The sequence below is a fragment of the Anabas testudineus genome, chromosome 5 (assembly GCF_900324465.2).
Source record: "Anabas testudineus chromosome 5, fAnaTes1.2, whole genome shotgun sequence".
In the NCBI taxonomy this organism is placed as follows: domain Eukaryota; kingdom Metazoa; phylum Chordata; class Actinopteri; order Anabantiformes; family Anabantidae; genus Anabas; species Anabas testudineus.
The window spans coordinates 22895265-22907387 of NC_046614.1; the positions used below are offsets into that span (position 1 = coordinate 22895265).

A 12123-nucleotide genomic window follows, 5' to 3' on the forward strand; every position below is an offset into this window, starting at 1 on the left:
TGGGATTTGTCCTCTCCAGGATCTACACCTCTTCTGACCCCATGTCAGCTGGAAAAGCCACCCTGAAACAAAAGCAGGTATAGTGGATGGATGGGAAGGCAGGGAATTCGAGGGCTTTGGGGGCTAAACTGTAAAACCCTGGCAACATTTGTCTTGCACAGTGAGAATCTGAGGCTGAAATCAGGTTTTGATATAATCTTGTTTCTTTGAATAAAGTAAAATTACTTTATCGTTATAATTACTGTGTTTTGTTTATGAAGAATTAAATTCAGGGCGAGATATGGCCTGAATGAAATGAGTGGTTCTGTGACTGAAATGTTTTGTGCTATTCTTTTTAATTGTCTGCCACTTGGTGGTGTTTCCACTCATCATTTCAGTCCAGCTCGAGGGAAAGATCCATTTATCTGTGTGGTTTTAAAGGTCAGTGCTGTATGTGAATATATCTGAGCCTCAGTGGTATAACATCAGTGTTACTGTCTTTGGGAATGTAGACTGTAAGCCCACAGTGATTCAGTGTTACCACCCTGTGCTGTAAACACACTTTGTGGAAGCAGCTCTAATCCCACGGTGCTGCTGCCTCGTCTCCTCTATTTATTATTATGAAGGGTTTCTCCCTGCTGGCTCTCCACTGTTGAGATGACCTTCCCTCGCTGGGGTGGAGTCACTTCTTGTCTTCCAGCGTAAAAACTCAATGTTTTATGAAATTATCATGCTCCTGCTGAGCATCGAAATAATATCATAAAACTATAACAGCCCTATTCAGTTCACTCTTTTTTTTTTTCTTTACCCACTATTCATCACAATTTGGTTAAATAATTATAAGGAATCAAGAGATTTTAGTTATGCTTGATCATTTAGTTTTTGTTTTCTTCATGGAGAAACAACCATACAACAGGGAGCAGGGAAAGTGTAGGGTGAGCCATTACATTGTGTCTCTTCTAGTTAATTATGTCAAATCACACCATGTATTCATACTGTTTATTGAGGCATGATTGAAGCTCTGGAGGAGTGTGCTTCATTAAATCCTAAAAGGCTCCAGGAATTTAGGTTTTCAGCTAAGTTACTGTAAATGAGAGACACATTTCCATTTTAATTTGTGTTTTAGATGCAGCACAAAACTGTTTTCAGTCTTTTTTTCTATGTAGCTACAATGGAGTATTCTCCATCATCTGTGTGATATCCACCCAGAGAGTTGATTTACTGGGCACTGAATATATTTGGAAGGTGTTTTACTTCCCCTGATGTTCCATTCCATTAATGTAAGAAAATGTGCAAGTAGCTGACATTTAATTGTCAAGTGTCTGGATTACACATCAATTTATAGAGATCAGTTAACAGTCACGTAAATTAATTTGTTTCATTTCTTAATTGAATCACTATAAACAGAAAGTGAATTTGAGTTGGCTTTATATTAAATGGATTTCTTATGTGTGGGCTTGATAACCTATTTTCTTAATGTCTTCTCTTTATGTTTCAGTTTTGGCATCAAGAGTTTCAACAGTGTACAATTTAAAATATGAAGATTTGTGACCATAAGCTCTGACTTCTATGGCCTCTGTGTTATGTTAACTGTCAGTTGTGATATTTCCGATTGTGCCTGAATACAGCATTTGTTCAATTTGTATAATCACAGTGCAGCTCCCTGTGGTGTTAGCTTTAATTGCTAATCCTACACACAGAATCACAGATAAAGGATGCCTGTATTGTTTTCTGCAGGGGTGTGTGTGTCTGTGTGTGCGCGCGCACAATTTTAGTTTAATTAAAAACCCAAGAAATAACACTCATTTGAATGTAAAGCTGGGCCATGAAGCTGCTTGTTCTCTTCTCAAGCAGGACTCAAAAGGTTGGAATGCTAATGGATGTGAATCGTTGAACCTAGAGAGCTTATCTGAATTGCTAATCCTACATACAGACCTGGGAATAAGAGGGCACCACCACTATCTGTAGAGTGATTTTAGTCGATGCAGTACAGAGCACAGTGTCAGCTGTGAAGACGGGTTTTTGTGATTTGTTTGAGGACACTTCACATCACGGTGCACATGGACACTGGGTTATGAGGAGTTTTCATAACAACATGCAGCGTAAAAAGCTACAGATATCTCCTGAATATGGTTGATCATAGCACCTAGAATAATTAGTTCCACAGTGTAATTACACTTAATAAATCATTATAAATCAATTAATTGTATTTGCATTTTAATTACATGTTAGTAAATACAAAGCAAAACTAATAAAATAACAAAACAAAAACAACAATAATAAATTTTTTATATTGTCAAATAGCAAAATAACTGATTGCATTAATGTTTTTCTTATTTTCTTATAATCAGATGCAGTCAGATTATTCTGGTAGCTCACTCCAGGCTCCATACCTGGACAGAGTGCAATTTTTTTCCAGAATGCTGAGGTAAATTAGCATCTATAGAACTGGAAGTGCACGAATTATCTTCACACATTACCTCGAAGAAACGCTGCATGTTTGTACTAACTAGATTTGCAGATGAGAGACTTGCTGGTAATTTAGGATAGAAATATGACTAATACTGTAGGAAGCTCATTTTAGTTTGAAAGCTAAACTTTATATTAAAGTCAGCTGTCTGGTTCATTTATAGAGCTTACAAGCTTTATCCTGTTTTATGCTAATGTATGCATATGTCATCAAACCTTCAAGCCCTAAAGGACGAAGTTTTTAAACCTAATTTGCTTTTATACCTATTTGCATTCTGGTGTTCGGCATCTGTTCGAATGGAGACGCAACAAGTGTTTCTACCAAAGGCTGTTTTATATGGAAATTGGTGTATTTTTTTGTGCAATGTTTTACAATGATAACATGTAAAGCTCATCTGAGTGTGAAGCTTGATTAGTACCAATACCAAGAACCTATTTCTACTGTGGCTTAGAAGCTCTTTGTCTCTTGTTTTATGCTAATGTAGTGGCCAGCACTTCAAGCAGAACTGTGGGAATCATTGAAGGAAGATCAGCTCTTGAGCAGTTTTAAACTGCAACATGCTATTATAATTTAGTGATCAGGCACCATTTCTGCAGGAACTGTAGCAAAATGTGGTGATTCTCTCTTGTGTGTGTTAAAGGGGTCAGCAAAATATTGTGTTTGCAAAATCTATTGTGTATGTTTGTGTGTAGGTGATAAAACAGGAAAATGTGAGTAAGGATTTGTGTTTGTGTTTCCCATTTCTGCAGATTACTGATATTTCTATGGAAGGGAGTGAAAAAAGACGCTAGCCAAAATATGAAGACAGACACATGTCCACCTACCATTGGTCAAGATTTGTTTGTTTGTTTGTTTTTTATGGTTTTTGCTCCTTACTATATCTAATTTTACATGATTCTACAGTGGCCTTTTGGATTATTTTGTCATAAAATTAGATCTAATCTTCAAAAAGTCAAGAGTGATAATGGAAAAAGTATGTGAACTCTCAGTTAATAACTGGTTGACCCCCTCCTTGGTGGCAATAAACTCAACCAGGCCCTTCCTGTATCTGGATCTATGTGGATCAGATCTGCACGTTCTTCAGGAGGAAGTTCAGGCAGAACTGCTTCACCTCTGTCTTATTCTTTGGACGTCTCATGTCTGTGACTCTCTGAAAGTCTTTCAGTCGTTCCATAGCATCTTTATTGGGTTGAGGTCTGGACTCTGACTCCAAAAGGTAGATTTTGTTTTTCTGAAGCTATTCTGTTGTGTGTTTTGGGTCATTGTCCTGTAGCGTCAGTCAACTTCTACAGAGTTTTAGCTGACGTACAGACATTCTCACATTATCCTGAAGAATTTTTGATACACTTGGGAATTCATCTCCCTCTAGTGCTGTGTGTTCCTCCCAAATAGTTCAATATAGTTTCATCAGTCCACAAAACATTTAGCCAATACTGCTGTGGAGTGTCAATGTGCTCTTTGGCAAATTTCAGGCATGCAGCAATACGTTAGATTTGAGTCTTTACATTCATCTTTCAGAACATGTTTCAACTCTCAAGTCCCCGAGGTTAAATCCAGTTTGTCAGTAGATTCAGTTTGGGTTGGTTAATCTGAATGACTGACATGAGTGACTGACATTTTCTCTTTCAAGGCTACGTTACTTTATTGAAAACTTTTTGTCTTTATCCAACAGAACAAATAACTGTAGCTGTGTTATGTGAAATAATAAAGGGAAACTAACTAATTCAAAGGAAGAAGGCATCAAAAGCCTGAAACTGTACAGTGACTCTACTGAAATTGTTGGTGGGGGATATGTTTGCACCCAAGAAATTTGAACGACATCTTAAAAACTCTGCTGTTCTGTTTTCTGTCTCCTGAGGTAAAAACACTTTTCTTTCATAGACACATTTTTGTCAAAATAATAAAGCATAGAATCTTCCAGCTCCTTTCTGCTGACTCATATGTCACGTCACATCTCACTCCCACTACTGGATCAGTAGTTTAGATGAGTCATTTGCTCATTTACACAACTCTCTAAGCTTTCTGTAAATGCCAAGTATACAGTACATCTGAATGCCAAATAAAAAAAGAAGCAACTATGAAACTGAAACTTTTTTTTAAGTTAAGCTATAATTCCCCAGAGCCTTGTAGCAGCCTGTGAGGAGAGTGCTGAATGTCTTTATCTACTGTATGTCTTTGGGGATCCTTGCCTGAAATTGGTTCCTTTCTGCAAAGCTCTCATTCGCTTCCAACATTACCCCTCTATCTCCCCATCCTCTCCTCTTTTCCGTCTTTTCATCCACACTGTGTGTTCTCAGTTGGCTTTCATTAGTTATGTAGAAGCAAGGATTCACCGCACAGTAGGGATGGGTATAAAAGCTGAGTTTGTTTTTCAGATCCTGCTCTGTGATCGATTGTGTGATGGTTTCGTCTGCTGCGACTCACCAGATCAGAGCACACTAGTTAGTTGTTCCTCTTGCCTTAATGAAAAGACATTCAAATTTGTCTGGAGCTGTTTTCATCTTTTAACTGCAAAATGATATATTTGTATTTAAATGAGCACACTATGATTTTCTTGTCATTCCTTATCTTACCAAAACAAGACTCATGTGCACCAAGTTTTTTAAGTCTAACTAAGCGTCACACTTTTCCCGTCAGAGGGTTGCAGCTGTCTTTCATTATGTTTCGTTTGTGACTAACACCTCTTATCTGTTCTTTTTTCTCTCCAGATCATTCCATTACCTCCCTCCCAACCATCCATTCGTCAGTCGTTACCTTCGCTCATTTGTCCAGCATGTCACTGAAGGTCCAGACCAGTAATGTGACCAACAAGACAGATCCAAAGTCCATCAACTCCCGTGTCTTTATCGGCAACCTCAACACAGCCGTGGTGAAAAAGTCGGATGTGGAGAGCATCTTCTCTAAGTATGGTCGTGTGCTGGGCTGCTCCGTGCACAAGGGTTACGCCTTCGTCCAGTACGCCAGCGAGAGACATGCCAGGGGGGCAGTGATTGGGGAGAACGGCAGGGTGCTTGCTGGACAGACACTGGGTGAGTCACCATCATATAAAGTGAAGTAGCTCTGCAAACAAAGCAGGAAAAGCAAAACGTATTACAGTGCGACAGACAACTTTCCATTTCGAAAGATTCACCCACATACAACTAAACATCTCATTTGAGCGGGGTTGACATGTCTGGACCTGATTCTACAGACATTGTCTGGAGTTTTTCACACATTCAACACACAACATAGTGATAGAAATAGTCCATTTGGTTTCAGTCAGGGACGGCCCCTGGGTAGAGGATGCATGACCCGTATACTGTAAGTGTACAAAAAATACACAGCAGAAGAACAGACAACAACAACAGAAGGCATGGTAAATATTTCTTAAACCTTTTGGTCTTTTTGGTGCTGAGTGGATGAACTGAATGGGAACACCCTGTGGATCCTCTGGACAATTACCTGCTGTGTTTGCTTATTGGTTCATGTGGACATTGCACAGATTTGTACCAGGGGGCTCTCAGTCTGGGTAATCTCCGAGCCGACTGACTCAGACATTTGTGTTCTCACAGGCAGCCCACCTGAAACATGTCTAGAGCAGTTACTTAACTGTCTAGAGCAGATTACTTAACTGCATGTAAACTCACTGACTGAGAAGCTGGAAACAACAAATATGACTTCTTTCTGAAGAGAAGTCATAGAATATTAAGCTAATATTATTGTCGTTGTTTTACGTTTTAGACATCTAATCATTAATTTGATTATTTCAGCTCTATACATGGTTACGGTTCTGACAAATAGACTCACACTTACTTAAAATATAAGTGAACCCAGGCTGTTTTAACCTCTGTTTTTCACTTGAAGTTGTCAGAACTGTCACCTCCAGCTAAGAAACGTCACATTTAGAAATCACAGCCTCAAGATTTCTCAGGTTCCACATTGCAACAAAAATATTTACCCAATTCTAGAGAATATTAAACCTTATAGTAAACCATCATGCACTAAGCTATATAAACCCTCCATGTCTATGATGAGATGGTCATAGATATATATGAGCCAAGATTTTACCCTTATGGCAAAAACACATCTCTGCTTAATGACTACAGATGTTTCTGGATTAGGCTCTTTGAAGATAGTTGTAAGTGACAGGTTATGGACAAATCCTGTGTGGTTTGATTGTATAATGCCTGCTCTAATTTACTCAAGCTACATCTTTGTGGGTATTTTTCACAGTTTAATCCCTACAGTGATTAAATATTGCCTGCAGAACACACAGACCTGTAATAATCACACTAACATCCAGTGAACTTGCACGAGCCCCCGGAACCTTCGACGACTCCTGGAGCACCTTCACATCCACTGTTTCTCTGTGTTTACATAAACTGTCTCTCTGCCACCTTTTGCCTGTGTTACTGTGCAATAACATATCAGAGGGGAAATAAGAGTTGAGCAGAGTGTGCCTTTAAGCTGCTGGAGTGTTTTCCTCCATCTGTTTGTTCCCCCCCAGCGGAGCAGGAAGAGACAAGCTGTCAGTGAGCTGGTTTTGAAGAACTCAACTAGGTTATGTTCAGTGATTGCAGAGCTGCAAGCACATTTCTTTAATAATGTCTCTCGGTGTGTCTGCAGAAGAGAATACTGTATATGAATGACTAGAAATGAGAGCTTATGTGTGGGGGTGGTTTGGGTTGAAGGGTTAATTACTATCTCACCATAACAACACCCAACATACTAACACAAATTAATACAGGTTACATTTCCCAGAGGGCTTCGTCAGAGACTGTGTGTGTAATGTATGATAAAGCGGTGACAGCTAAGTGATGCTCTATTCCCCATTACAGAGTCTGTGTGTGTGTGTGTGTGTGTGTGCGCGCGTTTATATATATACAAGAACAATCTTCCTTTTCTGTACCACATACGTGCTCAAATCAACTATTCTCTCATTTCATGTCTACCACCATCTTTCTAGTTAATATCACCCCTCTGTGTTCATTACTGTACAGTTAATATTTGGAGACACTGTTAACATTTATACCAAAGAGTAAAAGAATATAATGATAACAGGGACAGTTACCAGCATAATGTTTCACATAAGAGGTTTTAATGATTTCTTTTTATACTATATTGAGCTTTTTTTGTGGTTCAGTCCTGGTATTTATATCCAGTTTACAGTTTTAATATATAGAAAGTCTTGAATTTATACTTTATGTAAAAATTAAAATACCAACTTAACTAGAGAACCTTGAGATAATCACAGCAACTAAGAGGACAATTGATTCACAAACCCTTTAGCAAAACAAGAGCTAATGGTTTCCAATTTCTTGATCAGCAGAAGAGCAGAGTGAAATGTGTTTGGACCGAGTGAAATTACTTGCTTCTCAGAGACATTGGAAGAATCAATCAGCTATATTTGAGTGTGCTGTGTTAAGGGACTTCCCTCTTTAATAACAAAACCCTGCAGGAGATGAAGTCAAGTCACTAAGGGACATGGATCAGCAGGTGTGTGTTTGTGTATTTGGACTGTGTGTGTTTTGTTTTTTTTACAAGGTCATGCAGTATAGGGTCAACAACGTGGTTGGACAAACATGTGTGTGTGTGTCCTGGACTCCTGCCATTCCCACACCTGGCTGTGGTCTGAGTTCTGGATCGCTGCCTCAGACACACACACTCCCCTTCACGGTGAACTTAACAGGCTTAACTCTTCAGCCTCTGGCTGCAGAAACTCACTTCCCATCTCATCCTTTCATCCTGTCTTTTATTAACCTCACTCCTCAACACTGTTCAGAGACATGAAGCTGCATCTTTGTCCTTTATGTTTTGAGTAATTTCAAACACACACAGTTTCATTTGAGCCTGGATTTAACAGAATATTACTTCAATATTTGTACTCCGTGTAAAGTGCATCATTACAGTGATTGATTTGACCTTTGATTGGTAATTTTTATGACTGCGTAGATAAAAAACGTGAAGAAGCTGTAGCTATGCAGGATGTTCTGTGTGGACAATGCGAGGACCATGTTTATACATGGTATCATGTAAAACATCTTCTATTCTTGCTGCACCATTGGTGACTCATTAACAGCTGCTTGGCTCCCAGTTGACTTACGCTGGTGGCAGCAAGGCCATTATAAACTGTGATTTCTCTTTTATTATTCTGAATGGTCATTATCTTTTCTTACTGCTCACGCCTCTCCAAATGTTTGCAGAAAATACCAGGGGCAGATTTATCTCCTGTACATTTCTAAGCTGCCTGGTTTGACCTCCACTGATTCGTGACTGGTAGAACTGTGGCTCAAAGTTTATACCTCCTCCTGTTTTCAGCTCTACTGGCAAACTCTGCCTTCTCTATGTGGTCTCTGAACCACTGCATGAGCTTCCTCCAGGTGCTCTGAGCAACTCCCCCAATCCAGGTCAAAAGTCACACAGGTTAGTGAACTGGAAACTCTACACTGCCCTCTAGTAGACCAGTGAGCAGAGTGTCCCCTGCCTTTCATCCAGTGTGGGCTGGCGTAGGGCCCAGCCCCTAGAGACCCCGAACAGGATAAGGGGTTTAGAGGATGGGTGGATTAATGATGGATGAATCATTATGGGCATGGAAGTTTCCATGTGTGAGAACAGAGCAGCCATTAACCACCCACAGAAGCTGGGTGGAAACATAAAAACCTAATAATGTGTTGAATAAAAGACCACGCAGTAGCAATCTGGCCGTATGTTCGGTATGTCTGGCATTTACATGACTCATAGGGGCAGATACCCTTATTACTTTACAGCTTCGTATTGATGAACAAGTTACAGGTTTGAACTATGTTCGTATGGAAACTAAACTTTACTTCGGTAAAGTTTGCCACACGTTGACTGCTCCTCACAAGTTTTCCATGAGTTCATACCTTGAGAGAGATATAAGCATTTTTCTATTAGTCCAGACTCTTTGTTTCTTTCGTCATTTCAACATTTCTCTTTCTCAGTTTCTATGATTAGGTTTATTCAGCTTGATTTTTCATTTGTTCATTCTCATAGTAGTATTATTTAAAAATCAACACAATAGCCAAGTCTTGATTTAGTTTAACTTTAAATTCCCTTTTGTGTAAAAATTCTCATTTGATTTTGCCGATAATGCAGCAGCAACCCGACCTCCTTAAATTACCACTACAACCATAGAACTGCTAAATGACATGTTAGTAGTTTAATAACTACAATCTGTACAGGTAGAAATCAGATTTAGGACTTTCCTTCTGTTTATTTATCTAAAGCAACTTGAAATATAATGCCCCGGCTGCCACTGTGGGAGCTGTCTGACTGAACATTCGACTGAACCTACAACAGCAGATGTCGTGCAATAGTTCAACAGCTTCCTCTAGTGGAGTTCAGAAGGCAGCACACCGCCAGGCCTCAGAAAACTGTGTTGAAAATGGCTTCGATGCATCAAACTCTTTCAATTTTAAGTAATAAAAAGTAAAATTCAAATGAATTAAATCTAAGACCAGCATGAAATGGTCAGATTATATTTCTAGTCTTAATGCTTATATTGCTTTTATGTTCAATAAAGGTTGTATTGTAAAACCCGATCGGTTCTTATTTTTAAATGCTGTGGCAGAATAAGAACATCTCCTCTTCACTCTCGTACTGTGTCGTGTCGTCCAGCTCAAGCTTTAGTGTTTTGCTTTTCTTTTTCTTATTGAAATAAATGTTCTGGTGTCTAACTGCATTAAAGATTTAAATGTTTTCTCGGTTGCTGGAGCCTTAGATATTGGAATATTGACATTTTTTTTTATAACTTTAATAAAAGTGAATCTAAATGTAATTCTGTCCCTTTTTCAGACATCAATATGGCAGGAGAACCGAAGCCGAACAGACCCAAAGGCCTGAAGCGATCAGCAGCTTCTCTCTACAGGTAAACGTCACCATATACTGGAGTATGTCCCTCCCTCGGTCTCTCAATCATGTGTCTAATTTGCAAAACAAGCACAGCAGGTTCATTAGTGGCCACAAAAGGCTTTAACACTGCCTGCTTTGGATAACAACAGCCTGATGAAGGTGGAGACAGTTGGTGTTTATTACAAACAGCACGAACATCTGAACAAGTCTCACATCCTGATCTCTAACATTAAAAAGTAAATTACAGCCGAGTATTTATTTAATAATGATCTAGTAATTGTTCGACAATTTAAATAAAATAAGTTTTACATTTACAGTTATTGTATCTTGATACTTGTAACTTAGGAAAATCATAATTTCAAGTTTAAATTTGCTGTTTTCTCTGCAACATTTCTATCTCTATATTTTTTTATTATATCTATTTTTATGCAGTGGGACAGTTACTGGGTTATGATGAGTTAATTAGTAGGTTGTAAGGTTACTAAGTTCTTCAGTGTACTCATTCTTGTGGTATTTCTTTCCTCTACATCCCATTTAACTATATATGAGGTAATTTTATTTTTATCTTAGACACATTAATAGTTTCTTATAATTAATTCTTTCTTTGTGTGCTAGAAACCTTTATGATAGAATCTTGTAATTATTGCAGGTACTGGGATCTTTTTGATTTTATGTTTGTATTGTATTATCTCGAATCACTCCATCTAATTACGTCCACAAATTATTAAATAAAATAAATTATTCCACTAAACCTAACTAGCTGTTATCTGCTGTTTGGTGTCAGACAGGTAATGTTTGCTCCCATTAATATGCTTAAACTCATATGTAGCGAGCTGCTGTTGTAAATAACGTTGATGACAGCAGTGCAACTCAAGACAGAACATTTGGAGGCTGTAAAACCAAAACTATGAACTGAGAGCAGCTTAAAATCCCTGTAGAGCTGCTGTGTGGCCACTCTGAGTAACATTTCAAAATCCCCTCATTCAATTTCATTATTTGAAATGAACAAATATTGAACCAATAGTAATTTCTATGTAATTTTGTCATTTTTTAATTTCTGCTGAAGCTCCTTCATTGACTGAGATCGTCGTGTTTCCCCTAAATTCTAAAACCAATTCTAGATTCTTGTTTGTCTGAAATTATCCTGAACATGTGTGTTAGGACCTGTCAGTAAAAATTAAAGATACTGTTCATCACGCTCAGGAATTCAGTTTCTGCTGCCAGGTTTTCTGTTGCCTCTGACTTTTATATAGTTCTGTCTCCTGTGGTGACATAAAGTATGTTGTGGTTTCTCTGGTTTCTTTCTTTCTTCTTCACAGTTTGTAATTATTGCCTCTTTTATGCATTTTTTATTCTTTCATTTGCACTTGCAACTATAAAATGCATGGAAATCCTGAAAAGCTTTCATTCCCATGTCTTGTTTTAATGTGGTTTCATGCTCGTGTTGTAAAAAATATTTTATCACATTGTTTTGTACAGTCACTACGTTCTGTTTTTCCCCTCAGTGGCTACGAGTTTGACTATGATTACTACAGAGAAGACTTCTATGACAGGTAAGAGGAAGGGCAGAGCTTCTTTGAGCATTTACAGTATCTCCCTTTAAGAGCGGAGTTTGAACACATGGACGCTCTCTGTTGATTACAGCTATCACCAGAAGGTTAATCCTGTTAACCTCTCACAGGCCCGAGGCAGACTGATGTTTGAAGGCTCAATATGAGTTAAATATGTTTCTATCAAGCAATAACAACTGAGGCAATATGGTGCCTTAAGCAGTTTAGTGAATTATTGTTGCAGTACACAGAACTTGAACACAGAAACAAAGG

The 12123-nt window shown here is 38.4% G+C and overlaps 1 protein-coding gene across 1 annotated transcript in view; it reads left to right on the forward strand.

Annotated features, from left to right (window-relative positions):
• The window catches only part of raly (RALY heterogeneous nuclear ribonucleoprotein), a 97102-nt gene that overhangs the window by 50289 nt on the left and 34690 nt on the right, over positions 1 to 12123 (forward strand). The window contains 3 exon segments of the mRNA XM_026347171.1: positions 5158 to 5478; positions 10244 to 10316; positions 11806 to 11853. Coding sequence (XP_026202956.1) covers positions 5158 to 5478; positions 10244 to 10316; positions 11806 to 11853 — 442 coding nt within the window.